The sequence below is a fragment of the Falco rusticolus genome, chromosome 20 (genome assembly GCF_015220075.1).
Source record: "Falco rusticolus isolate bFalRus1 chromosome 20, bFalRus1.pri, whole genome shotgun sequence".
Classification (NCBI taxonomy): Eukaryota; Metazoa; Chordata; class Aves; order Falconiformes; family Falconidae; genus Falco; species Falco rusticolus.
Genome location: NC_051206.1, coordinates 5836031 through 5863960, shown reverse-complemented (window position 1 = coordinate 5863960; position 27930 = coordinate 5836031). Strand labels below are relative to the sequence as shown.

General features: G+C 51.2%; 1 protein-coding gene across 2 annotated transcripts in view; it reads left to right on the top strand.

Annotated features, from left to right (window-relative positions):
• Positions 1 to 391: 391 nt before the first annotated feature.
• Positions 392 to 27930, top strand: part of ZMAT4 (zinc finger matrin-type 4) — a 67082-nt gene continuing 39543 nt past the window's right edge. The window contains exons 1-2 of one of the 2 annotated variants that reach the window (XM_037371784.1): positions 392 to 572; positions 19059 to 19160. In XM_037371784.1, coding sequence (XP_037227681.1) covers positions 19059 to 19160 — 102 coding nt within the window. In that variant the 5' untranslated portion in view covers positions 392 to 572. The remainder of the gene's footprint in view (positions 573 to 19058; positions 19161 to 27930) is intronic. The other variant, XM_037371783.1, reaches the window with a different exon arrangement.

Below are 27930 nucleotides of genomic sequence, written 5' to 3'. Positions count from 1 at the left end.
CCCGCCGTGCCGCACGCGGCGGGCGCCTGCAGCGCGAGGCGTGCTCACTCCATAAATCCAGGGTATTAAAATAAGTGCGTCATCCGCAAAAGTACGAATCTGAGAGTAAATACGTTCCCCCCCCCCCCCCCGAGCCTGCGATATCCTTCGCAGCCCGTGCCCTGCACACCGGATTTGCGCATCCTTCCGTTTCCACCGCAAGGAGCAGCACCACCACCACCACCATCCCCTCCCCCGCCCCCCCCCGGCGGCTCTGCCCTCCCCCCACCTGCGAGCCCGCCCGGGGCCGCGGGGGTCGCTCCCGGTGGCGCCGGTGGCGGGGGCTGCTGCGGCGGGGGGGCTGCGGGCGGCGCGGCCTTGCGGAGCGCGGCGGAGCCAATCGCCGCCGCCGGGGGCGGAGCTGGAGCCGCAGCGAGCGGCGCCCGGCGCCTTCCCGGCACAGCCGGCCTGGGCGGCGGGAGCAGCCGGGCGGGGGGCGCCGCGCTCGCAGCCCCGGCCCTGCGCCTTCCCCGGCGGCATCGCTGGAGCGGCCCCGCTGGCCGCCGCGCCGCAGCCCGGCCGGTGGCACCAAGGTACCGGCGCGTCCCCGCCCGCCCGCGCGTTGCTTGTTGCTGGGATCTGTTGGTGAGAGTTGGAGGAAAGTTTGCCGGGAAATCGGAGCTGTTTAATTGCAGCGTTTGCGGGAGAGCGGTGGGAGGTGATCCGTTGCGCTTGCTGGCATCAGTTGCCAGGTGCAGCCAGGCTGCCGGAGCGGTTTGGGTAACGCAGGCGCTGCCGCGGAGGGGGAGCTGGGGTCGGGGGTCCCACCCGGCGGCTGTGCCCGCCTGGACCCGCGGCGGTGCTCCGGGCTCACCCGCGGCGGCTGTGCGAGGGCTCCGGCCCCGCGCCGGGCGGGCGGTGCGCTGCTGGCGGAGTTTCGCTGAGCGCTGCATCCACCTGTGAGCCGGGCAGGCCTGGCGGTGCGGGTAGCCCCCCGTGCCGGGCAGCCCCTCGCAGCTCAGGGTGCTTTTAATGAAAGGACTGGGCACAGGCGGCTCCGCAGCAGCGTGGGAACGGGAGCTGCTGTGGGATGGGGCACGGCTGTCTGCAGATGCAGGAAGACGAGCCCATTCTCTCTGTTTAGGAAGTTTGGAGAACTTCCCAAGTCAGCGCCGCTTGGAGACCAAAAGCCGGTTTCCAGGGAGGCAGCGAGCACTTGGGGCTGCCATCCCTGGGGACACCCCTGGCCCGACTGGCCGCAGCGGCTGGCCTGCACGGCTGCTTCCTGGCTGGCCAAGGGGGTTCAGTTTGTGGTCTCCGTGGGGCTGGCAGACCCCCTGTGTTGTGACGGAGTTGCCCATGGGTCTGAGAGCCTAAGCAAAAGGGGTCTTCATGCAGCATGACCGAGGTGACTGCTGTTTTGGGCTGCATGAAAGATCTCTGGTAACTGATCCCTGAGCAGGCGATCTGTATGCATTGATTAGTGATACCACACCTGGGCAGTGCTCCTTCAGTTCCTGATGCCAGACTTGCTCCCACTGCAGCCCTTTGGGCAGCCACAAGCTCCTTTTGCCCTCCTCTGACGTTGAAGTGACCTTAGCGTTCAGCTGGGTGAAGAACAAGGTTTGCAATACGTTGAGGAGGCAGTTCAAAATCACCAGTTTGCATTTTCCGAGTGAGATTGTGCTGTTGGTTCTCGCATGAGCACGTGCAATCTCTCTGCAAAACACAAACAACTGGCCCTGGAATGGAAGGGGTGAGCCTGGGGGAGCAGGGGGCTGCTGCTGGAGAGGGGCAGGGGGACACTGGGCAGAGGGGTTTCAGCTCTGGGGCCCTCATCATTCCACAGGAAAGGGACAGTGACTTGGAGCATCTCCTGCTACTTCTCCTTGCGCTGTGCTGTGAGGCGGGGAATGGCAGGGACTCGACAAACAATTTTGTAAGAGGTATTTTTGATAAAGGTTCTAGACAGTGACTCATCTGCTGTAGGAAGGGACAGGAGGGAGGGGCAGCACAGGAGCTTTCTAGAGTAAAAATGGGTCTTTCCCCCTGATTTTATCAAGGGCAGGAGTGCAGGAATCCTTTACTACTCCCAGAGCAGTGTGGACCTGTCGATTATAAGCCTCCTAAATCCCAGTGCCCCTGCACCTGCTCTGGCACCTCCTGCATCCCTTTCCCTAGGGAGGATCCTGCCTTCTGGCCACATCCTGGGATGGGACTGTCCCAAAATTCAGATTGATTTCCACCCCTCCCAACTGATTTTATCTGATTATTCTTAGTCCCTTCCAAGTCACTACAAATAACGAATCCTTGCCCACACATTGCAGTCCACATCGCATTTCTGTGTGTACCTGGCTGGTTTGTGTGTGCAGGTTTCAGAAGTCACTTCTCTTGGCTCTGAATTGTGCTGTCTTAACTTTCCTCCCGCATCCAGCCTTCCTCCCTCAGGCTTTTCTGCCCTCTCCTGTGCTGAAAAGCCCAGAGGAGGTGGACTGCTGCTGCGTTTCCACTTTACCAGGTGTGCTATAGAGCACGTACTGCACCCCTGACAGGCCTCCCTAGCTATTCACAGCATTGCTGATGAGCCCTTCTTGAAAAGGCGTTCTCTGTGTATGGACATGTTTTGCTGATATTTGCCTGGATCTGGTTTATTTGCTGCTTCCAGTTTGCAAAAGAATTAGGGCAGCCAGTTGATCCTTGCTGACTTAGCACCTTGCTCCCAGTGAGCAGCCCAGCTTTCTCTCTCCTGGGGGATTTATGGCTCGCTGTGTGGCACTGCACCACCAAGCTCCCCCCTGTCATGCCCAGAGACCTGCCTGGGAATGCTGATGGCCAGTCTGGTCCAGCTATGGATTTATCATCCCTCCGTGCAGGGGTTTTGCTGTTGGGGGGAGGAAAAATCTCCAGTCCCACCAACAAACAGCCCTTATCCCCCACGTCAGTGATCAGATGCAGACACTAACAGTGGGGATATTTTGAGGATTATTCCTTTGCAAGAAGTGACTTTTCACCAAAAGTCAACATCTTTTTCAGACCCGTGAGTCTCTAATCAGACCCTTTTTCATTGCAAGGTGCTCTTCAGGGTTGGGAGGGCTCCCAGAAGTCCCTCCAAAATCACTGTAGGGTCTGAGACGATCCAGGCAAGGCTGGGGCTCCTGGGGCTGCTCCTGGCACTGGGCACTGTCAGATCTGGGTGTCTCGCTTTATCTGGGCTAAGCTCCCAAGGAAGGAGGTGCGACTGGAGATCCAGAACTGGTTTGAGAGATCAGAACTGGGCCAATTTCTAGGCCAAAACGGGGCTGCTGATGTTCCTCAGAGTGGATTTGAGTATGGAAACCGATGAAGGTCAAGGCTTCCACCTCCCTCTGTTGCACAGGTGCCTTCTCTGGCTGAAGGTGGAGGGGGTCGCCTCCCTGACAGCTGCCAGGCAGGTAGCAGGACATATGGGAGTTCTGTTATTCCTTACAAAGTGTGAAAAACACCCCTTGCTGAAAAGTACTGGAGCTGCGCAGTGCAGATGGGGCTGCCCTCAGGAACAGCAGCAGCTTCAGGGAATGAGGAGGAAGGCTTTCCTCCATGCCATGCCACCCTCTCTTCTGCAGAGAGCGTGTACTGTGTTTGCGTCCCCTGAAGGAAGGTTTTACAGAGCCAGGCTTTGCTGTGTCGGTTCTGCAGCTGTGACCTTCGGGCAGCTTGTAGATGAGGCTGGGTGGGCGCTGGCTTAATGGGATGGTGCGTCTTTGTCCCTTTGTTTCAGTTCTGCAGTTTCTTGGTCACCACACTCAGTGTGCCCTGCCCTGCAGGGAAGGATGTGCCAAACGCTCCTTTCCAGACTTACTGGCGTGGTGGAGAGGCCAGCCCAGGCAATGCACAGGTCATGGGGCACCCGTGCCACCGTGGACTGCCGAAGGCTCCTTGTACTCCAGACACAGCAGAGACCGATGCCCAAGTGGCATCCTGCTCCTTTCTGCAGCATACTCGAGCAATTCGGTTAAGCAGGTGTTTGTCTGTATGCATGTACGTGGGTAAGTTTAAAAAGTCAAGAGGAATTAAATACTTATTTTCTGGGCAGTAGCTTTTGTGGGAGCTGTGTATAGGAAACCAGAGGGTTTTCCAGGGTCTCTCATGCTCTGCTGTCTGCTCAGCCTGGCTCTTGGACAAGAGCATTTGGGTCTTTGCGTTTTTGGTCACCTTGCAAGAGACACAGGCAGTGATTTCTGTTCTCCCTGCCTTTGCACCTTGTTCTGCTGACAGCTGCATTTCTCCTCAGCTCAGAGGTGTGAATGCTTCTACCTGCCACCACCTTCTGCTCCTGCAGAGCAAGACATGGCATTTTGCAGGGGACAGGGAGGGGGTAGCCATGCCACCCGCTTCTTCATTTATTGATTAGAAAGGAATAAAGTTGCAGAGAGATCAGATTTTGAGAAAGACCCAGAGTTCCAAAATGCTCCCTGAGGATAGATCCCTAATTGCTCTCTGATTGCATTAGAGTTTAATTTGTTGTTGTTTTTACTGTAATGTTCCCATTTTTCTTGACAGTTTGCTTTGTTCCATTAACTAGAAATGGCTGGAGATGAATATTCTCTATATTAAAACTTGCCTGTTGTGTGATGCTTGACAGCTTTTAGGCCTTTAATGTGCTGGTGGGGGATGCTGGTGGGGGATGCTGGTGGCCCACCCTGCCCGGCTCCCTGTGCAGGGGGAATTCATGTGTGTGCTTGGCATTCACCCCATGATGACGGTTTGCCCCTATGTAAAAGGTTTGGTTCTGGGAGTTTTTGCTGGAATGTGCAGATCTGGTGGCACCAAGTCAAGGGTCTTTTGGCCTGTGGGTGCAGTACGGTTGGTCCCCTCCACTGGGCAGCATTGCTGCAGGTGCTCATGCAGGGGGTCGCCAGCCGTGCACCACTGCAGGGCACCTGGGCAGATGGGGCAGCTCGCAGGGCACTGCCCTTGTGCCGAGTGGAGGGTGGGATGCGGCAAGAGGGGAGGGGGCTTGCACCAGTTGCGAGGGGCTTGCTCTGGAGCTGGATGTCGCTTTTGGAGGGAGGTGGTGGGTGGTGAGGACTGCTGTGGGGGGAGCACTGTGTCCCCGCTGGGGACCTGTGCCAGCTCCAGCCCCGGTGCCCCTTGGCATCTGTGGGATGAGAGGGAAATGGGAAGGTGAGTGGTGGTTGCTGCCTTCCTTCCAGGGCACGACGAAAGCTGAGCTGAGCTCACACCAGTGGCTCATGTGCAGCAGCACTTCAAAGGGCTCATTTAATGCATTTCTCCAGAGCACGGAGGGGGAGCAGGTCTGGAAATACAACCACAAAGCTTCAAAAAGGGCTTTCAGGAGCTTCATTTGGAAAGTGATAGGGGGGTAGAATGTTGCTCCTCTTAATTCCAAAGCAGAAATACATTTATTTTGTCTGGTTAAAGGGAAAATGGTGTAGAAGATGTAGTTAAGCTTGGACCTGCTTCTCGCCAATAGATATTTGTTGGTGAAACAAATTCTGAAGGCAGGAGAGTATAAATCAATCTTTCCAGTATGTCAGCCTCTGCAATAGAGGCCTTAGAGGTGTCACCTGTGTCCCCCATTGATCGACTTGCTTATATATTACATACGTGTTAGCTGTGTGTCACATAGAGTACCTGAAAAAGGCCCTGACTGCCCATGAGCTGGATGTGATAGAGCTGCATGTGCGCTCTCAGAGCACAGTATCAACACTAGGAGATGCAAGGAACTGCGCTGTGAACTTAAAACCACTCCTAAATTTGATCCAGCTGCTTAAAAACGGTGGGTGGACTTGGTGGCAAAGTGAGACATTGGTATTTAAAGCTTTCTTAGAGGATACAGCCACAGACATGACACCCAGCAGCTAGCTCTGGATATGAGGCACGCACTGCTTTCAAAATTACGTAAAGAAAATGGGAAAAGCTCTGAGCACTGGATCTACAGCACCCAGAGCAGCTTGTCAGAAGCCCCAGGAACAGGATGCAATTGAACACCCGCTGCTTTTTAAACCACAAATTAATCGGTTAAAGCCCCTGTTGCATGGGATGCTGTGCAAGCTCCTTTGTTATTGGATGTGTAATAAGCACGTGTGAGCTGATGGTATTAGTAAGAAGCAGAAACTTGCACGGCCAAGGTGTTCAGGCTGGCATAGCCCCTGGGCTTCGATCCGGATTGCAGCATGGAGGTGCTGCCCGCCGTGCCCATACCTCGAAGTGCTCTGGGGTCTGTGGCTGCACCCACGCGCTCTTGGTGAAGAAGCGGGAGAATGGATCGGTTAGCGGGATTTTTCCTTCCCACCATGCAAAAAACCAAGCTGAAATGTTCGTGGGTGGGGCACGTTAGCCGGCCGCGTGGGCTCTGTGGTTGGGTCCTGCGGTGGCTGTGGGTCTGGCATGGCTCGCAGCCTGGGCTCCTCCGGTGGCCACACCAAGTGGTGGCAGGGGGCTGGGGCCACGCTGGGGTCACAGACTGCGCCTGGTGCTGGCTGGTGGTGCCTGTGTTCCTGTGGTCAGAGCTGGGCTGAACCCGGGAGAATTTCAGCTGCTGGCAGCCGTAACCATGTGTCACGGGAGGCTGGTGCTCTCCACATCCATGCTTACTGCCTCTGTGAGCTCTGCGGAGCCTGGGCTTCGGTGGCAGCACGTGGCAGAGAGCTGGAGTTTAGCTTGACTTAAAATGAAAACTAATTAATCATTTCTGTGTTTTCTGTCCTACAGTGTCACTGGTGAAAGCATCAGGATGATAACTGTGGATCCAACTGTTCATTTGAAAATATTAAGTGTTACACAAGTTTATGACAATGTTATTTCCTGTTGCCAGAGATGCTTCATGATACTACTAATTGTAGCAATATTAATCTGTCTAATGTTCAAGCACGTGGCTGTAGTTTGCAGGAGTCTGGCAGGGACAGGAGCCACACGGAGTGTGGGAACCTGTTATTTTTCTCTCTTTAATTGTCAGATGTTTTTACTGCAATTTCAATGTGCTGGGCTGCAGCTCCTGTGCATTGCAGCGCTGCCCATGCCCGGGCCCTGGCTGCTTCCGGCGCAGGCAGGGGGCTCACGGGGGATGCCTGGCACGTGGGGATGGGATGTGCTTGGATGGGGTGTGAGGACAGAGGCGTGCGAGGAGCTGATTCATAGTGCACTGCTCTGATGCTGGGCAAGAAATGACATTGCAAAGCAGGATGGAACTGAGTTCTGGGTGCCATCTACAGTTATCTTCACTAATTCATATTTATGAAACTCTTCAGGAGTTTCACAGTCTCTTTCTGCAATGCAGGCTGGTTTGTATTCCAGGGTTTTTCCAATTACCAAGCTCTGTTACTGTTTCAGAGTGAGCTCTGTTGCTGTTTGTGCTGGGAGGTCATGGGACTGTTTTGTGTCATCGTTGCCAGTGATGCAGATCATGGTGAACCCCATTACATTCAGTTTTCTCAGGAATAAGGCGTGTTTTAACGAGCGTTCAGTTCTCATCTGGCTCTGATTGTACCAGGTGATGCTTTGCTTTGGGAATTTGGTGTTACCTGATGGATGCTTTCCTGTTTCGCAGAAATCCTTTACTGCCAGGTCTTGACCTCTTTGCTTCTGGTAGGTGGTATAGCTGAGATGTCTCTTCAGTTTGCTTTTCTGGAAAAGTCTGCACCATTTTAGAAGTTTTGGGTCTGTGTGTGCGTACTTATAAAGGTATTTTCATGGCTCTACCAAAGCACAGGGATTTTTTCTTGTTTTGCAGAACATACAAAAAGCATTTTTCAGCCTTATTTCCTCTTTAGCCAGAAAAGGAAGGCTGATGGCCATGACTGAAGGCTAACTTAGAAACCCCAATTTGAAAACCGATGTTGTATGAAACACATTACCTTGTTTTAATGCCTTTCTGTTGCTTCTTGCTACCACAGGGGATGCCTGATAAATACTGTAGGAACAGGAGTCCCCAGACTATGCAGAGAGAGGGAGACCTTTCCAAACCCTGGCAACAGAGCCAGTCTCCAAAAGGAGCAGCTGGGGCCCAGCCTGGAGTGTGCCGACTCCGGCCCTTCTGCAACAGCAGTTTAATTTCTCACTGATGAAATAGAATAATTTGCATTTCTGGAGACCCTTTCACATGTGGAGCAGGAGCACTACAGTGGGCATTGATAAACCATTTCTCATTGCTTGTCTGTTGGTAAGGGACAGAATAGTGCTGTGGATTTTTTTCTAGAGGGGAAAATGAAGCACGAATTATCCAAGTGGCTTGCTGCTGAAATGCTCCCAAATATAAGGCAGGTCTGAGATAAAAGTCCAGCATGCTGCTGCTCTGTGTGGATGAGCCTGGGAGATGCCTCTTAGAAGAGAACAAATGCAAACCAAAAAAGGGTTGTGTTTTTTCTTTTTTAAATCAAAGATAGGCAAAGAAAAAGAAAAGACTGTAGGAGACATGTAAATGTTTTATGTTTTACTTAAGATAAAGCTCCTTGTTGGTTGCTGCTGCACACAAAGCTAATTGACAGATGACACGATAGTATGAAGAAGTTTAATGAGATCTGCTGATACCCTTTAAAGGATGTGGAATTTGGATGTGCAATTAAATTAGGCCAGGGGTTTAGCTGCTCCCTGCTAACTTAGGGGACTTAGATAGAAAGCATTTGCATTCCTGGTGTCTTGTTTCTAAATCATTTCATTGATTACAAAAAGCCCTGCTATGGCAGGGGAGCTGTAGCTGAAGGGAACAGAGTCCATCAATCATGACAAGTAGGGAGGGTTCCTGGCCAGCGCTGCTTGGCTGCCTCGGGAAGACCTGGGCTCCTATAAATCCTCACTGGGTGGCTCTTGGCGAGGCAGCTCTGGCTGGCAAATACTATATGTGTGGAGGGAAAGGAGCTCAGCCTCGGATGACAGTGAGGATAACCAGCAACATCTCTGCTTCTGCTGTCGCTAACTTTGTTAACCTTTGCTGGGCAGGGAGCTTTTAATGCTGTCGGCTAGCAAGCAGTGACATTAAACTGATTTGGGGTTAGTGTTGTTAGGGCTGAAGCTGGTTTTGGTAAGAGATGCTTTAGCTTAGCTAGTTAGGCCAGCATGCAGGCTTTTATCAAGGAATGCAGTATTAAAATAATCCTCCATTAGCGATGGGTAAATTTGTTCTCTGAAGGCTTCTTCTAAGCTTGTTGCCACCTTACTTGGCTTTGCCTCTTGGGTTTCTGAGCTGAAGCTGATGGGGAATGACAAGCCCTGATTATGCAAAGTACCAGAGGCTACGAGCTGCAGGCACGGGATTCAGCTTGACTCGCTTCCTACTGTTTTGTACATTATTAGGGAGCCACAGGAAAAAGTAGGTCCTGCTTATCCAAAAATAAACGTGGCATCCTGATTGTAATTGCAGAGAAAGGCTGCGCAGGAGCTGCTCATCGGCTTCTCCCCCTGCAGCGGCTTGTGCTGCAGCGCAGCCCTGGCACCGGCCCGCGGACAGGGACTGGGGCATGGCAGCAGCACCCCCCTGACTTTCAGGGTGCCCGCGGCGTGAACTGCACTCCGTGGAGGCTCCGAGACTATTTATGCATCTTTTTGTGAGAAGCCACTGTTCCCATGGCAACCACAAGCATCACATGGTAGCCCTGGCGCTGCAGCATGTTAGCCGCAAGGTGCCTTGCTGCACCCCATGCTCCCGGCCCTGCGATGCCCTGACGCCTCGCGGGGTCCCTGGGGGGTGTGGGTCCTCAGAGGGGCTGGGGGAGCATGGTGCTTGTGGCTGGGCACCATGAGAGCTGCCAGAATTGCATCCCTGGGTGGCAGGGGTGGGAAGAAGTGCGGAGCAGGGAGCGGTGGGAGGATTTAAAAGGGGAGGCGAGCAGGAGGGAAAGGAGCGGGTGCCAGGGCTTCATGCCAGGCTGTGTTGGAGGGGTGGGGGGTTGGCCAGGGCTTAGTTGAGGGGAATCTGTTGCTGCAGGGAGGCACCAGTGGCAGAGATGTCCCAGGCCAGGGTTCCTCGTTTCTTAGCCATCCCAGTTCTCCGCATCCCCATACAAGTGAGTCCCTCCGCTCTGCCATCTGACTACATCAACTTCTGTGTCTCAGTATAGCCTCTGTGGAAGCCTTCATGGGTTTTAACTCCTTCTTTCAGGAGGTTTCTGGGCTGTCCCTGCTGCTAAGCAGCCAAGCTGTGCCACCCAGCCTTGCTGGAGCGAGTGCCAGAGCCCTATCCTTGAAGTGTACAGGATGCAGAATCGATGCCCTGAGGCACAAAATGTGATTGCTTTTTGTTCAGCTCCTACAAACTTTATTAAAGCTGTCACAATATATCAACTTCCTCTTAAAAATATATTTTTATTCAAGTCAGCACATGTTTGCAATTAAATCCTGCCACACGATGTAGTGTGAATAGTTAGAACAATTCATGTGTGTAACCCGGTACACTCATTTGTAGGGAAGGAATGGTGCCACCCTCAGAACTGTGGTGTAGCTCCCTTTAAACCTGGCAGCATCCTTTTTTCATCATCCCCCAAGGCAATTTGCAGCATGAGGGTTTGCTCTCTGCTGCTTGCACAGGTCTTTCCTTTGCTCTCTAAATCTACCCACCTGTAACTTCCTCGGCTTGCCCTTTGTTCCCACCTCAGACAGTCAGTCAGTCAAAAAGGCACCAGCTGCGTTTTACTGCCATGCGTGAGCTTGCACGTCTGTCACTCCCGTGCCAAGTGGGTGCCATGCTGTGTGGCGTGGTGCTGGCTGGGGGATGCAGAACACCGGGTGCCCCCGCAGCCTTGGCCTTGCTGCTTTTCTGCCTGGGAGGCATCATCTGCATTTTGTGGCTTTGCTCTGGCCGGAGGGCACTTTTTCCTGAATGCTCATCAGTTTTTTTATGCTATTTGGTTCTGCTATTTCTAAATGGTAACCTGGGTAGCACCTGTGATAAGGTGAGGAGGTGGGAACATCTGGTAGCTTTCCCCACCCTGCTCATGAGTCTCAGGGGAATTTGGTGAGACATTGCTGGTGGGATCCTGCGCTTGCAGCTGAATCCTGTGCGGAGGAGCGTGCAGCCGGTCTCTCTCTGTGTGCCTGCACTCTTCGTCCTGTGTGGTGTTCCTCGCTCTCTGCGGCGGGGACAGGCACCAGCACGGGTATTCTCCTCTCCACAACGTGGGTGCTGCCAGGCTCCCTTCAAAAACATCGTCTCCTCCACTGAGAGGACACTGTTGCTGTCCGAGTGTCCCTTAGTCCTGGCAAACATCAAGAAGGATCCCAACGAAGGAGCAGTTTGGCTGCTTATGCTGGGGGAGGCAGTGCGCAGTTGTGTGTTCGGGATGCTTAGCTTAAGACTGGTCGGCACTGATGCTCCGTCTCCTCCGTGTTGCTCTCTGCAGCCTCTCCTCTGTGTTTTGACACATGCAGTGGCCACGTGCAGGGTTCTCTCCTGCTCCCCAGCTCGTGCCACACACAATCTTGTTCTGATTTTCAAGGCTCCAATAAAGTGTGTCAAAATGCATCAGAGGCTGAATGCAGAAGGGAAGCAAACTGACTCGAGAGAGGATTTCAGGAGCGGAGGGAGCAGGGAGATGACAGATAACCCCCAAACCAACCAAAAAACACAGGGAAGACAATGTGTGGCAGAGGTGGCAGATGTGCAGCACAGCTGGATGGGCACGGAGAATTTTTGGTTTGGCAGGAGAACAGGAGAAACTGAAAATAGCACGCACGGCTTGTAGTGAGGCCTTTGTGGGTAGGGACGCTGCCACCATCACCATCGGGATGCAGGATTGCCAGGCTCCGTCACGTCACTTGCTGGTGCGGGCCCCATCCTGCTTCCGCCGGGGCTGTGAAAGGAGAGCAGGCAAATCCAGGTGCTGGTACAGGCAGGGGCTGCAGACCCCGCAGCTGCATATTTGCCCTCTTGCACTAGGCTCGGGGTGGGCTGCACAGGGTCCCACCATTGCTGCGGGACATCCCGCCGTGTCTGCTGCCTGATGCTCTTCCCTGGGGAAAGCTGGCAGGGCAGCGCTGCTCTGATGTACTGCCCCGGCCCCTGCCTTTTTCTCTCGGTAGCCAGTGGTGCTCTCTGTGGTGGGATGCTGCTGTGGTCTCCAGCGCCCAGAGTGCTCCTTTCTCAAGGCAATAAATGCAGGAGGAGAATTGCACTTGTGGAACAGGCTCAACCATCCATCATGCTGATAGTGGTGGGAAATGAGGCACTTCAAAAGGCAGTATTTTGCATGTCTTCAGATGCCTTGTTGTAAGTGCAGTGACAGAGTTGCTGAAAGCACATTAATTATTAGTAAAGACTTTTTTTCCTTTTTATTGCAAGACAAATTAAACAACAGAAGAAACCAGGAAGTGTTACACAAGGTGTTGATCCATGAGAGAGTGACAGCAGCAAAAGGCACAAATAATAGATAACATGAAAATCGGGACATTTGGGTTTTGGATCGTTTGCATTTGGCATTTATGCACATGCTCAGTTGCCATTTCTCTAGTGCTCCAATACGGAGGTTTCAGAAGCTGTTAATTCTGGGAAAGGTGATTAAGGCTCTTGAGAGTAAATTGGATAAGGGGCCACAATTATTTTTTTTTCCACTTGGCTGGGAGAAACAGAGTTGCTGAATTCCGTGCTTTATCATATAGTGCTCTTTGTCCTTGGTTGTACAGTAAGGGAAATGAACGGTGCAGAAATTCCTGGTGCAGTGCAACAAGCACGTGGTTGAATAAGCACCCACACGGGGCAGCTCTGGCACAGGGTGAAGCACGCTGGCATGTGCCCAGCACCACGGGTGGGCCAGACCGAGGGGCTGATGTGTCCCAAGCTCTCAGATACCTGCTGGTTAAATGACGGTGCAAAGCCAGTCTTCTTTCATCAGCTGATGGTCTCGGTGTGGCTGCTCCGGGTGGATTTTCCCCGGTGTGGTTGCAGGCAGGGGTGTGGGTCCGAGCTGCGTCGGGGAGAGCAGCCCTGAGCAGAGGGTAGCTGGGGGGATGCTCCCCTAAACCTGGTGGCAGTGTTTGGGCGTGGGCTAGGGGGAAAATCTGACACTGAGAAACAGTGATTTAAAAAATAAATAAATTAAAAAGTTCAATTGGAAAGGCAGAAATACAGCTGGAAGCAACCAGAGGGAGGCAGAGCCAGCAGAGAGGGTGGGAAGCGGTTGCCTTCCCGCTGGCACTGGGTGCTCTCGGCAGAGCGTGGTGAGGCAGTGCCCGCAGCAGGGCGGGGGTCGCCTCTCCTGCTCGGTCTGGATGGTGTCCACAGGTCACTGCTGCCTCCTGCTCAGAGTCCTCTGGGTCTGCAGGGTCTCAGCCGGGTGAGGGCAGGGTTGGGGTGTGGGTCTGTGGTTGCAGCAGCTGAGTCGGCAGCTTCTGGGATGTCTGCCTGTAACTTTTATCCCTGTACCTGAGACGTGTTGTAAAGTTCAGACAACGGTTACCCAGGGACTTGGCTGTAATCTCAGATTTAGATCCTTCATTTGCTGCCTCCACTTAACATGTCCCCTCCTGAGCAGTTGCTGTAGGTGCCACGGGATCCGCCAGCAGCAGCGCAGGAAGAGAATTTGGAGAAGCTGCAAGGTACCTGCTTCCGACAGCGGGCTGGCCAGGCGAGCGGTGGTGCTGCGTTTGCTGGCCAGGCGAGCGGTGGTGCTGCGTTTGCTGGCCAGGCGAGCGGTGGTGCTGCGTTTGCTGGCCAGGCGAGCGGTGGTGCTGCGTTTGCTGGCCAGGCGAGCGATGGTGCTGCGTTTTCAAACTCCCTACCCCAAAGTGGTATGAAGTCATCTGCAGCTTCTTGGGGTTTTCATGGGTTTCTGCTTATTGTTGAAATACGGAAATAATTGGCAGTGAACAACAGCAAGGGTGGTCTGTGAAGTGATATAAAAGGCAAAACTCAGAATTAGAAAACCTCTGTCTTGTTCCTCTTTGTTGTGTACTCTGGAACTTTTGCTACCAGTCGTGAATTTCCCATTACTGAAAGAACTTATTTTCCTATTCACTGAGCTCATCGCTCAAAAAAAGGGGGCGATGAACGTGATAACAGGGAGTATACAACAATAAAAATAGAAGCAGTTTGCTGGGGGAAGATTGCCAGAAAGGAGGCTGCAACAGTATTTGTCAGAAGCATGGTGGGGAAGCATTTGCTAGCAGTGACTGCAGATTGTGCTTCTGCTCCTGCCTTGCGAATGAGGACCCCCAGGGCTGTTACAGCAGCAAAAGGCTGCTGCGACTGGGACCCACCCAGCTGGCACTTTAGACCGAACTGAGGTCCTGTAGCACTTCTGGTGTCCTGGCTGGGTCTGGATTGCAAAAGCACTTACTACAGGTGTGCTTCCACTGCTCTCCTTTGTAACAGGTATGCATTCAGCGCGTGTCCATGTCTGGTGGGGTTCAGCTGGTGCAAAGCATATCCTTAAAAAGGAATTTGGCTTTGAATATGTCTCTGATGTCAATATGTGAATTGCTGTCCTCTGAAATTTAATGCAACTTAGTTAGCATCTTTCTAACAGTTGCCAAAAACTGGAGTCAGCCTCATCAAATTGATTTTCATTAAGCTGTTATAGTCACTGAAACTGCTGAGAAGAATCATAGCCATATGGCACAAGGTATTTAAAATGAAGTCTCTTATGACACAGTTTGCCATTCCTGGAGATGCTGAGCTGACATGTGCAGAGGTTACAGGTCTGAGGCAGGGAGGGGGAGCCTCGACACTTGAGTGCCAGCATGACAGGCAATAATAAACCCGTCTGAAAGGAGATAGCGATCCATGTGCGTGGTGGAGGCCCCCTGCTCATGACCCCACCTGAGGAGCGGGAGACAAAGAGTTTTAGATGTTTAGACCTTGGTGTGCAGACCAAGTGCTTCTGCTCAGCTGAGCAGTTTGAGCTTGGCTGGAAGGCTGCAATCGCGTGTTCGTTCTCAGCTGTCAGCAAGAAAAGCCTCTGAGACCGTGCAGGGCACATGTCCCTCGGTGCTCAGCACCTGCAGGTCTCCCCCAGGTGTCCCGGAGGCACGCGGTGCTTCGCAGCCCTGTACGCGGCAATGGCTGGCGGTGGAGAAAACCCTTCGTTCCATTCTGCTTTTTGACAAAGATGGGCGGCGTGGTGAGGATCAGCCAAAGGCTAGTCAGTTCTAGGAGCTGTTAGGCACTTATAGGCAGGGAGAGTCAGAGTAGAATTAAGTGATTAAAAAAATATAAATATTAATTGCTTATGAACTCCTTTTATGACATTTGCAGGTGGAAGAAATGAGTAAATCACTGCTAAGGCTGACCCACAAAACAATAATGCAGAGTGTAGCTGAGACAAGGCTAACAGGGAGGGCGGGGGAAAGGGAGCTTTTCTGGTGCAGGAGAAAGTGCTGCTTTTAGGTCAGGTACCCACACAAGGCTGTTCTGTTTTTCCCAGGGCTTCGTGCCTGGAGCCTGCCTCTCCCTGCAGTGGGGAGCCCTTGCAGTTCTGCACAGATGCCATCAGCTGGCCACCTGCGGCTGCCTCGCTGCTAACCGCTGTACCAACCCCTTCGTAGGCAGCAGGCAGGCCCCTCGTTTGGTTCTGGCATCATAAACGGGTCTCTGCGCAGATCCCAGGGGAGATACCAGCCCTGGACCTTTCCTATGGTCTACATGCAAGACCAGCCAGTTGCACCCTGGGGACAGTTGCAGAGAGAGAGAGAGAGAGACTGCTGTAAAACACATGGCAGGGAGAGATGCGTGTTCGTGTATTCATTTCACTGAGTATTACCTTGAGGTCCGTTTGATGTACTGCTCTAGCATGTTACCTTAGAAAGGAAAACAGAAAAGTCCAGAAAAAAATGTATTTTAAGAAAAGCAAAGGAACCAGCCACCAAACGTAAAAGGTTGCAGCAGCCAAATTCAGTCCTCTGGAAGGGACTCAGGGGAGGAAAGCTATCTGGGGGCTCTCCAGCAGCAGAGAGATAATTAGGAGGCTACTGAGAAGGGGAAGAGGCTTTTGCTCTTCTATTGCATTTATGTGGGACAAGCGAAAGTATGTTTTCTCAAGGCAATAGCTGGTACCTGGGTTTTAACTTGTTCTTAGGCTGTGTAGGTTTTAGTTGCAGCTTTGCAAGGGTGTTTTGTATAAATGGGTGCTGGTAGTGGATTGCTTATGTGGAAATCTTCCTTGCTAAGGTGAATCTATTATTTTTGTCAAACCTTTCATAATAAATTTTGCCTGAAGCAGTTATTGTTACCAGAGCTTTCTAATCATTTTAAGTAGCCAAGCTTACATATGCTTGAATCCTCTCTACAGTTTAGCCTAATATATTCATGCAGAAGCATGAAGGAGGCTTTGCTTTCATTTGTTCTCCTGTTCTCCCTAATCCGCATCCCTCACTCCTCTGCCTTGCTGTGCTTTTCATCACTATTAAAAAGCAATGCATTCAAAAACAAGCAGTGAAACCCTCTGCCAGGATCCCAGGTATGAGGAGGACACATTTCTGCTCCCTGACAAGAGGCTCTGCTGCCCTGCAAGCTCTAGTGATCCTGGGCTCGCTGTGCTTCCCAGGGGCACGGAGGGCTTTCGGGGAACCACCATCTCCTGTGGCATCGCTGCTTGCTTGTGCATCCAGTGCTTGAAGTCAAGCAAAAAGACCTGGTCCCCGAGCAGCAGTTTTCACCGGCAGTTCAATTGGACTATGGCAACGAGACAACAGTGGGACCCAGCCAACTGCTCAAGGAGGTCAAAGCAACGTGGTGCCCGGCTGTCCCGCTGCAGAGAGCAGGGTGAAAGCAGCCAAGAAAGAGCTGCTCCTTGCTGAGGTGCTCAAGTGACGGCTGGGCAGAGCAACGTGGTCCTGCCAGTGGGGATGATGCACCCAGTTCTGGGAGTGGGGCAGGAGAATGGGAGCAAAGCAGCTGTTGCCCCGAGCCACAGCTGTGAGTTTGCTGCATGGGTAAACAAAGGGCACGTGGTGAGAGACAGCCCTTCCTTCGGGAGATACATGTGTTCGAGGAAGAACAGAGTTGGGATCTATTATCAGAACAAGAAGGGCTAAGCTAATACTGAGCAGCTTTTGATTTACTCTGATTTTTGCAATGAGAGTTTATATGGTGAGCGTTGCAAACCGCATGCAAATGAAGGCGATGCTACCTGCCTCTGCCTTGGTTGCTGGATTGAGGTTTAATGAGATTCTTTGGTTTGCCTTGTGTCAATCTGTTGTGTTTAAGCAAGATTTCTTCCCCCCACTTTATTTTGCCTTTGATGCAATTTTGCAACACATCTTGTACTCTTAAAAGGGTCTTTGGGTGTCTTTGAAAGCTTCTCAATGCAGCGTTTCTGTAGGCAGGATAAATGAAGATTAAACCTAGGCAGACAGCAAAAGAAAACAAGCAGATGTCTTTGCAGAATCAGAGAGCAAGGGCACCGTCAGAGGAGCTCTGAGATCTGTGTCTTTTGTCCATAGACCATGAACACCCAAATAAACCTTTTCCTGGAGCCAGGGTCAGGTCAGTCTCACCAGGACCTCTGTTGTCCACTCAGCTGCTTGTTTTCATAAAACGTGCAGGGTTCTTAATAATTGTGAGGCAGCAATGCATCTAGGGCAGGGGTCCTCAAACTTTTTAACCAGGGGGCCAGCGCGCGGATGAAGTGGCAGGCAGTCATCTGCGGCTGCTTGGTTTCCCCCCCCAACCCCTGGCGGGGGTGGGGTGGGGGGGCGGGGTGTGTGTCTGTAAATACCGGGGGCCGGATGGAGGACCCTGGGGGTCCGTATCTGGCCTGCGGGCCGTCGTTTGAGGACCTCTGATCTAGGGGTTCTGTGCAACCACCTCCAGTCAGCAGCTCTTGCTGTGTGGGCTGGCAGGCAGGTGTGCACAGAAAGCTTCATTTGCTGAGCCCAGGGAATGTGCTGTCAGGCCGGAGCGGCATCCAAGAGAGGTCTGGGCTGTACCCAGCCTGAGCTCCGCTGCACAGCCCACCAATGCCAGGTCTTTCTCCACCTGATTGTTTTTCTGCTAATCATATCTCATAACTTGTTCATTTCCATGTTGTTTTTATTCCCAGTCAGTGGGATAAACTCTATAAAAACTGTGTCATCAGTCTTCAATATGCCCAGGTTTGTTATGATTGTGAATTAATAGACTTTATTTTGGCATTAGTTAGAAGGCATTGGCTTCTGTTTTCCCTCTTGAATTTCCCTCTTGAAACAAAAAAATTGTTTCTTTGTTGGTTTTTGGTGTTTTTTAAAAAATACCCTATGAAGCTACTTCTGCTGTTTTCTGGCTCTGCCTGGGTTCGGTCTATTATAAGCAACAACTTTCCTGATAGTGTCTTTGTTACCGGTTCAGAGCTGGGTACCTACAGTTGCTTGCTTAACACGAACGGGTGAACAGAGAACTAAAGTATTCCTGTGAGCCAGGTCACTCAGCAAGCTGGTTTTGTAAGTAGTGTCCTTGCTGGAAGTTGGGGGGAATGCACAAATATTTAAACAGCTGCTTGAGAACAGCACAGCCCAGTAAATCACACAAGCAATTTCCTTCCGTGTCTAAATTGAGAAATATAGCAGAGCACCCTTCCAGCTTAAAAACACCTTCCTCCAGGTTGTGGCAATGTTTGTGTTTTCTATAAAACTCTTTAGCAACTCTTTGGTGTTGTATAACAAATGGTTAAGTGTGCTTTGAGCTGTGAGTGATACATGCTATAGCTGGTTAGGTATGTGGGATTTCTAGATATGAAAGGTAATGGAGAAGAACAGCCACTTACAACTGTAGCTCACATAGTAAATATGATTGCAGAGCTGCAGAGGAATCTCGCCGTATCTGCGGGCGTACAGTGGGTTGGGGTCCTCGGGCACAGGTGTGTGTTCGGCCGCCCTGGCACATCACTGGTCTCCAGCTGTGCCCAGAGCTCTTGCAGGGTGAGGAATGAACGCTCGGCACAGGCTGGTTGTGCATGAACCCGGGGACTCTGAACTGTAGATGTTGGGGATGGTGGCAACCGTCCGTGTTTAACACTTGCACCTGTATAATGCTGGTTTTGTTCCCTTGTGGTGGCAAGAACCGCTCACCTGGGACGTTGTTTTGCTCATCTCTTCAGGGACCCTCACCAAATGTGTCCTGTTCTGCCTGCCTTTTGTAACTGATTCTGCTTGTTGTCTCTTCTCTCTGTTGTGAACAGATGAAATCCTCTGACATCGACCAGGAATTATTCACTGAAAGCTACTGCAAAGTGTGCAGCGCTCAGCTAATATCAGAGTCCCAGCGCGTGGCCCATTACGAGGTAGGATGCTCTTTGGTAACTCTGCCAGTTTGTAACTCCTCCATCACTGCTGCTTCCAGCTGCCTGTTTTATGGGGTGGCATCAGCTACTGCCTCCCCAGCAAGTAGCTGCGCCAGCAGTTAAAGTTCCTTTCTGAAAACTCAAGATTCAAAATACTATTTTTACTGGTGGCCTCTTACTCTGCAGATGATGTCACTGCAATGTTGTCTGCTGCACGACTGTATTTTTCTTCTGCCTTGATTTACAAAGTCAGGCTGCAATTTGAATGTGACTGAAAGCTAGTTTTCAAAGGAGCACGGTTAGAAAGGGCATCAATTAAGAGTTCAGCAAAATGAACTCAAGGTTTTGTGTTAAATGTGCCGCAGTATGCTTTGAGTAGGAATCACTGATTGTGCAGAGAATACATTAGTATTTGTGAATGTATTTAAGGTAGGTAAGCAATAAACAATTAGAAAGGATATATTATTAGAGACGTGTTAGAACTGCAATTAACAGCACTGCGTATCTTCAAAACAAAATTAAGTAACTTCTTGTTAAACAAGGGAGGAAATTACTGAGGGATATGCTGCTGCAAAGTCCTTCGAGAAGGGAGACCTGCTGCCGGTCTGTGCCGCGGCACGGGCTCCCTTGGCCGTGGGAAACGGTCCTTGTCACGGTGAGTGGCTGCTGGATGTTAGCCCCACAGGAGAACAGACGTTTTCTCATTCACGTTGGGGTGGAGAGGAGGGTGCAGGCTCGCGCTGTGTGCTGGTTGTGCAGGGAGCAGAGGACTCTCCCCCCAGTGCTGCCTGGCTGTGTCAGCCGTGCCAGGTGGCAGAAGCACTCATGCTATGGTCCAGTCTCTCCTGGAGGACTCCTGGAGCAGTGATGCATGTGGAGAATCTGGGGAGCTTAGCTACATTTTGCCCCTGCTTTTGGATACACGGATACTATCAGTGTCTGTAGTATTTCAGCAAAACCAGAATCTGTGGTAAGAGGCCTGGAAGATTTAAGTTTCCTTAAACTTTTGCTCCAATTCGAGCGTTTAGCAATGGATATGCGAGGGAGACATTTGTCTCAGGATGGCCAGTGGAGACATATGGGAAGCGTAATCAATGTACGGTATCCAAGGGTGCTGTGCCACATTAATAAACAGTGCAAACAATAATGCACGTTTACTTGTAAGGCACTTATATATATATATATATATAAATAAAAATATCGGTAAATTTCTTAAGACCTCTCCTGTAAATGCTCCTCTGGCTGCCCTCAGTGTGCAGCAGAGGTCCCTGGCAGCCGCTGTGAAGTCTAAGGCTGCAGTTTTAGGGACATCTTCCAGATCTTGATAACGGGGGATGTGGATGCCAAATTTTGTCTACAGGAGGCAGAAGCATTGCCGCAGAAATGGGAGTAGGGACTGGTGAGCAATGGGATGCTCAGCCAATCTCTTCTCTTCTGCGCCTGTCCTGTAATTGTAGGTATGAGCTGAATCATTAATTCATAGATGTTTTTGAAATGTGGAAAACAACACGGGTTTCTGTTGTGTATTTCTAGTGTGAGGTGTTGTGCTCATTTGTCATCCCTTGTGAAATCCCAGCAGCTGCTGTAGACTTTTGGCACAAGAATGTTGTTTCCTGACCTTGCCTGCTGGCTTGCCTAATGCAAAGCAGGGGGGTGGACAGGGTGAGCAGGGCAGGGGGATGGGCCCCGCCCTGGCTGGGGGTCTCCCCTGGTGGCCCCAGAGGCTGGGGATGCCTCTGCCCCACAGCTGTGCCGTGCTTTGCCGTGGCCCCACAGCTGCCTCTGCTCTCGGCTTAGCGCCTTGGAGTGTCTGTTCTGGTCACTGCTCTGGGGCGTGACACACATCCTCCTCATACCTGGTCCCAAGAGACCCACAGATGCAGCGAGGGCTGGAAACCTGCCCCAAGGTTTTACAGGGAAGGTGGTGCGGGGTGCCAGGCGTGCCCACGAGGAGCCCCGTCCGGGCGCAGCCGTGCCCCAGTGTTTTCCTCCACGCAGGCGACCGACAGAACCTTTGGGCTGCTGGCAGCTCAGTGCAGCACGGAGCCTTGTGGGGGAGGCTTCTGAGTCCGTGTGCCTTGACTGCAAATGTGAATGGGAAACCGCTCTGCAGTGCTCCCAGCTCCTTCCCAATGCGAGCTGGACGGGGTTTCCAGAGACCTGAGCAAGTCATTTGCAGTGAGTCACTTGTTAGGTGAACTTGGCCTCTTTTTGTAGTCAGACATCGAACGAGCAGTGTGCGTGTGATTTCCCTGTGTACATTAATCATGGAAAATTATTGGAAGATAATTTCTGCAAATAATTCTTGCTCTGACGCTGTTTCGTAAGGAGTTTGGTCCGAGCATCTGCCCCACAAAGGAGACAAAACTGTGGCGCTGAATGTCCCCAAGCTCCGTCCTGTCTGAGAACGCCGGCCCCTGCTGCAAGCCTGTTAGTTAATAGAGGAATGTAAAATTCACTGTTTCTTCCTAATCAAAAAGCAGCTGGTCACAATTTTCACACCTTTCTTTTTTCTTTTTCTTCTTTTAAAAAGCAGTCTATGGTCAAAAGTGATTATTTTCATAGGGTAGATATCAACTTCAGAAGGCTAAATTTTCTGCAAATTAATTTTCATTTCATCTTCTAAAGCTACTTTGTTTCAGCTTTTTGATTGGGAAGAACGCTAACAACTGTCAGTAACAAAGCACACAATAAAACCACAATGTAAATGATCTTTTTGCACAGAGCAAAACTTTTCATTTTGAATTGACTTGAACTGTATGGAGAAAAGCGAAATACTGCAAAACAGAAATTACATACTGGTGTGGTATATGCGGTTTAATCAGAACAGTTCAGCGTCTGCAGCCAGCTCAGTGTGCTCACTGACATCGGGAGAGCTGCCTGGGGCAACTTCTTGCCCAGCCCGGACCCCTGTGCTCCTGAGCATTTGTTTCCTTTGGTCGGCTGAAGGAGGGACCAGCGGACGGGGAGCACCCGGAGCTGGTGCCAGCCTGGCCACCCGCGGGCACCGGTGGACCTCCGTGCTGGTGCAGCTCTGGGGTCTGCTGGGGCACCAGGGGTCTGTCTGCCTTTGCCAAGAGGCGTGTGGAGCAAGCCAAGCAGCGTGCCAAACGCACCGAGCCCGGCGCTCAGAGCTGGTGAAGGTAACTGCAGAAGACTGTACTGGAAACCAGCGATCACAAGCTGCTGGACTGTGCTGGTAATGCATCTTCTCCCTCTGTGGCATGGTTTGTTTTGATCAGCAGCGCCCTTACCCTTGCTGAGCCAGAGCTTGGAGAGAAAGGGAAATTATCTGCTGCCTCTCTAGCACAGCAAATAAGATCTGCAGCCTTTGTGCCAGGCACTGAAATCTTGGCTCCTTTGTGCATGCAAAATAAGACATTTCTCTGTAAGAAAATAGAGGGAAACAGTGTATGAAAGGGGGATGTTTTTATCTTGCCAAACAGGAATAGTCAGTTCCAATCGCTGTCTCGTTTCCCTCTCCAAATCATCAACCAATAACTCTTTCCTACTTCTGCACTACTTTGCCAGGAATAAAAAATAATTTGATGTCAGTCGCCCAATATTAAGTGGTATTATTTCCAAGGGCAAGTGTAGTGGAAAAATGACAAAAGAATCAGGGTGTTCACAGCATATTTTTAGTTCCAGCTTGACATACAGCAAAATACTGCCCTTGTGTGCTTTGTGCAACTGTGTCTCTGGCTTTGATATGTCTGCACCTTTGCTCTCCTTTCCATCCCTGTGAAACTGCCAGGTACCGCTCTCCTGTCCAGGATTCACCTTAGGGCAGAGCTGATCTGAGGTGCTGGCCTTGGGATACTGACTCGTAATGAAGTTGCAGGCAACCAAATGAGAAAAAGCCTTCACAAGCTCTCTGTGTGCTGTGGTGCTGAATATCCTGGGAGGTTGCTTTAAAGGTATCGGTTAGCTTCCATACAGTGGTAAGAAAGAGATGAGAACGAATCTTACTGGTTGTTGTTGATGCCTGAAAGATCATGCGTTTGGATATTTTAACTCTTAAAGTAAGTGAATATCTTAATTTGTCCCCTGAAGTATCAGAAAACTCCCTTCCCATTTCTGCTGCTGGAATAAAGCATGCAAGTATGGATGCCTGATAAAATCCCTGTGTGGTGATAGCTCACTTTGCTGCAGTGATGTGCCAGGCTTTCCTCACGTGCGCTGGCTCTCCTTTCCCCCTTGGAGGAGCACAGAGGAAACGGGATGACTGATTAGATAAAGAATCACAAAGAAGGGCAGAGTGATGCAGAACGTTCTAAACTATAGCTGGCTGCATCAGGCAAGTGGTGGCCAAACGTGGGGTGCCATCTGGTGCAGGGAGGGCATTCCAAGGCTCCTGGCTTGCTCGCTGCCAGGCGTGGGGGCACAGCAGGCAGACCCCTTCCAGACAGGATGCTTGGTCTGCACGAGGTTGGGACCAGCATCCTCCTGACACTCTTTAATGGCCATCAGCATCAGCTGGCTCCTGTGGCATATGTGGAGCGGGGGGATGCCTGGGCTGTGCCATGGCAGCTCCCTCCTTGGCCACCTCCTCGTAGTGCCCTGGGTGGCAGGGAAGGGGGGGAGGGCATGTCTGCCAGCACCATCCTCTGGGGCACCTTCTGTGCTGGCCGTGGAGATGGGGAGTGTCTCGCAGCTATCAACCTTTCTGCTCTGCTTCAATGGCACAGACGGTGTGTGTCTTTCAAGCACAACTTTGAAATGAAGGGATTGATTTTTTAAAATTTTTTGTGTGTGTGTTTTTAAATGACATCTGTGGGTGGGAGAACCAGAAGGCAGCTACCCAGCGTCTGCACCTTCGCGCAGAGCCCTGTTTGAGGAGACAGAGAGCCTGTCAAAGGCTGGGATTCTGAGCACATGGTTTCTGCTACATCTACATCAGGCTCCGGAGACTTTTATCAACAAAGCATCGCTATTCAAATGCTATTCATGCCTCAAAGGTATTGCAAAGAAATAACTGGGGCTCCTGCCCTGTGATCAGAAGCTCTAGGTTTTGTGTGGCCGCTTTACCAGCTGCTTAATATGCTCAACAGTGGCTGCTGCCCTGCATGGGGAAGAGTGTGGGAGGCATCGGGGAGGGTCAGAGGGCACCAGTGATTTGGGAAGTGGCCGGTGCCAGGGAGTTTGCTGAACAGGAGAAAAAAATTAAAATGTACTGTACTTGCTGCAATGCGATTGAAAGTCTGTGCCCCAGAGATGAGTTTTTCCTTTTCTGAATGTCTGCATCTCACCTTCCTCTGGAGTGGGAAGCCTCTTTGCTGCTGGATACTCTCTAGATCACCTGTAATTTAAAACTTCCTTCCAGCTCTGTCTTTGAGAGAGGCCGTATCAATCACTTTGGTGAGCTGCTCCATAAATTTAAAAAGCTAAGCTTTCTTAGTTGGCTCCGCATCCTCATCTCTATGTAGAAGTGTTCACAGCCATTAGGAAGATGTTACCATTTATTTTCAAGTTTCTCCTTGAAAATCCTGCAGGAAAATTACCAAATATGCAAAGTTGCTCTCAGATTCCACCCTGAGCTGCATATTCATCACCACATTTGCTCCTTAAGCTGCTATAATGTTTTTCTCCATTGTAATCTTTATTGCTTCAGGTGTTCAGATGGTACTTTGCTTTTTCATTTAAAATGAAGAAATACACTGGCTCTGTAGGAAGAGAAGCCTGGGAAGGTGTCCCGCGATGCTGGCTTACCTTGTGAGATGAAGGCACCATGCCTGAACGCATGTGGTGGAGCCTGAGCAGCAGGGGTAGGGCAGAGGCAAAGTGTATTAAAATTCAAATGCAGAGGAAACTGGGGAGAACAAATAAAGTGCCGTGCCCTTTGGCTTGTCTCCAGAGCTGAGTGCTCTTTGGAATGTCTCGCCCTGTCTCTGGAGCGAAGCGGGTGAGTGGTATCGACAGCCTCATCAATACTCCTTGTCTGTGTGGGGCTGGGGTGGTACTCGGGTTAATCTGCTTCCAGCTGGGCTGTCCTTCTCTGGGAAACTGCATAAAATGATGGCTTGTCTGAAGGAATAATAAACATTGTTTACTATTGGCACATTAGCGCCTTAAGGATCAAGATGTGTGTGCTCAGAAAGGCAATTCTGTGCCTGAAATATTAATGCAGTGGAAGAGCACATACTCTATTTAACAAAATAAATGCTGCACTAGAACACAAGGAGCTGGAATATTCCGTGTCTGGTGCCAGCTCCCCGCACGAGGTGCTGCAGGCATTTCCAGGATGGGGGGGTGGAAAGGAAGTGCTTCAGCTGGAAATAAAGACTGCCCAGGGCTCTCGTGTGTCAGGCAGTCTGCTGATGTTAATTGGGTGTTATCGAAGGGAATGCAATGTTTGCTAGCAATGCTTGCTCTCATGTGTTCTGCCACTGCTGCTACTTAACCTGCCAAGTTTTGGCTTGCTTTGGTGGCAGTAACCTGTAAATACTTCAGAGGGTGAAGGAGGAGGGGATGTCCCACCTGTTGTTCCCACATCCTTCACCATAACTGCTGAGAATCTGCTCTGCCGTGGTGTGTGCACTCTATATGGTTTTTAGCAGCTGCTCAGACGTTACTGTTCTGCAGATTGTGCTGGTGTTTGGTAGGAGAACCTTGGCTTGAGGAGGAAAAAAAAATACCAGGCTAAAGAAAGCTTTGTTGTGGTTCGGTTACAAAGATGATGAAGATGCTGTTCTGTTTTTCATATATGCACATACTGACCTTCTGGAGATTGCCCCGGTACCCTTTTACCTGTGCTAACAGCAGCAATGAAGGTATGTTGAATTAAATGTGGCCACACATTGTATACGAAAGAGATAAGTGGATGTTGGTGTTTTATGGCAAGGTGCTCGTGCTGCCTCTTCCCTTTCCTGCATACAGCAAGTATGGACTCACCAGGGCAGCATTAGCTGCTGGATTGCAGCGTGCTTCAGGAAAGCAATGTAGATTAAATGATACTTTACCAAGCTCCGTGTTACTACTCTGTTGTCAACATTAATGGCTAAACGTTATTTTTAATGCACTCCCAGTGGCAAAATCTATCATGACGTAGCAGCAACAGCAGAGCAGATAAAGCCCTGTCATACAGCTCCCTTCCAAGGTACCTCTGTGCAGAGTCCCTTTTCTGGCTAAAAATAGTTGCAGTTCAAAGGTACTTTCAGAGCAGTAACAGAATGAACCTAGGATGAGACCCTGGGGCTGGCAGCAGTGGAGGGGCACAGGGGATGTCACATTAAGCCGACATGGACTAAAAGCGATGACACGTTGCTGTTAGCCAAGACAGGTGCGCCGTGGCCGAGCCGTCCCCGGGAGAAGCCCCGCAGCTACCGCTTTCCTGCAGCAGCCCCTTCCTGCTCCAGATGCATGGGAGGGCACCTCTTTGTTCCAGGTATTCACTCTTCGTTTTCTTTAATATTTTAAACTTGCAACCGGTGTTTGGATTTGGATGCCAGGTGTTCGAAGGCAGAGTCTTTAGTTATCCTCATGTGCTGTGACAGGAGCCGTCCGTGTGCTGTGACGGGGCTGAGCGGGGTCTCGGAAGCGGCTGGCACTGGCTTTAAAAGCGTTTGGTTTCAGACACGTAAAGGTAAAATGGGAGCAACGGCGGTGCTGCCAGCGTGTGCCATGCTGCAGAGCTGGTGCTGGCCAGCCCGTGTGCGGAGGAGACATTGTGTTTGTGCTAACTCTTCTGTTCCCTGTTGACACCAGGGTGATGGTTCTGTACCAGCAGTGAAGGTCATCTGCCCCTTGAGCACCGTTACCCAACTGCAGAGTGGCCTGAGCTGAGAAACCCGAGCTGCAGCTGCATGACATCAGTTGGCTGCAGGCGAACAACAAGGGTTTATCCTGCTGTGCGAAGCACATTTTGGAGGTTCACGCCCTGCTTGCTCCATCCCCCATGTCCCCATGCCCTTGGTATGTTTGCAGGGAGGTCTGTGGCCTTGAAAAAATCCCGAAACACCAGTGGAAAAGTAAATTTGTGGTTGCATTAGTCTAGGTGTAGGATCCGCACACAGAAGAAGCGTGAGGATGTGAAGTGGGAAGGAATGCTCTGTGCATTTGGGGAGGAACAGAAGCCTGCGGGCGATCGCGGGTGCTGGGAGGCAGGGCGTCTGCAGGGTGCCAGCAGCCTGCGAGCTGGGTGCTGAGCCCTGCTGCTCCAGCAACAGGCTGTAAAGAGAGTTATTTTCCTCTTCACAGGGTACACAATGGTGCATAGGACAAGAGATAATTTGACTACAGTCAAAATCAATATAGGAAGTGGTAAAGTTAAAGATCATGTAGCTGAAATAGCGGTTCCTGCAACAGAAAATTCATGCCTTGCCGTTCTGGAGGTCTGCAGGTGTCTGTCACACCAGGAGCTGCAGAGCCAAGGCTGGATCTGTCTGCATGGCCAGTTGTGAGAGGCAGGGCTGAGTCCCCGGGGGCAGTGGTACCCTGTGGATACCCGTGGTACCCATGCTGGTGGGCTACCAGTGCCATCCTCCTGCTTTGTCTGTGTGATGGGGACTGCACCAAGGGGAAAAACCAAAGGTGGTATTTTCTTTTCCCTTGAACAGGGGTGGTTTAGAAACCCTTTTCTCAAGGCCCCCCTGGGCTGTCAGTCTGAGCCCTCTCCAGCTCTTTGCAGCTTCGAGATGTCAAGCGCAGCACGAGGGAGGATGGGAAAAGGGTATTTCTGAGCTCTCCTGGAGGAAATGTTTTTCTTGTGGCTACGGGAGCTCTGAGTTCACACTGCAAAGAAGGATCTAGCAGGTGAGATTTTTCTCTTATG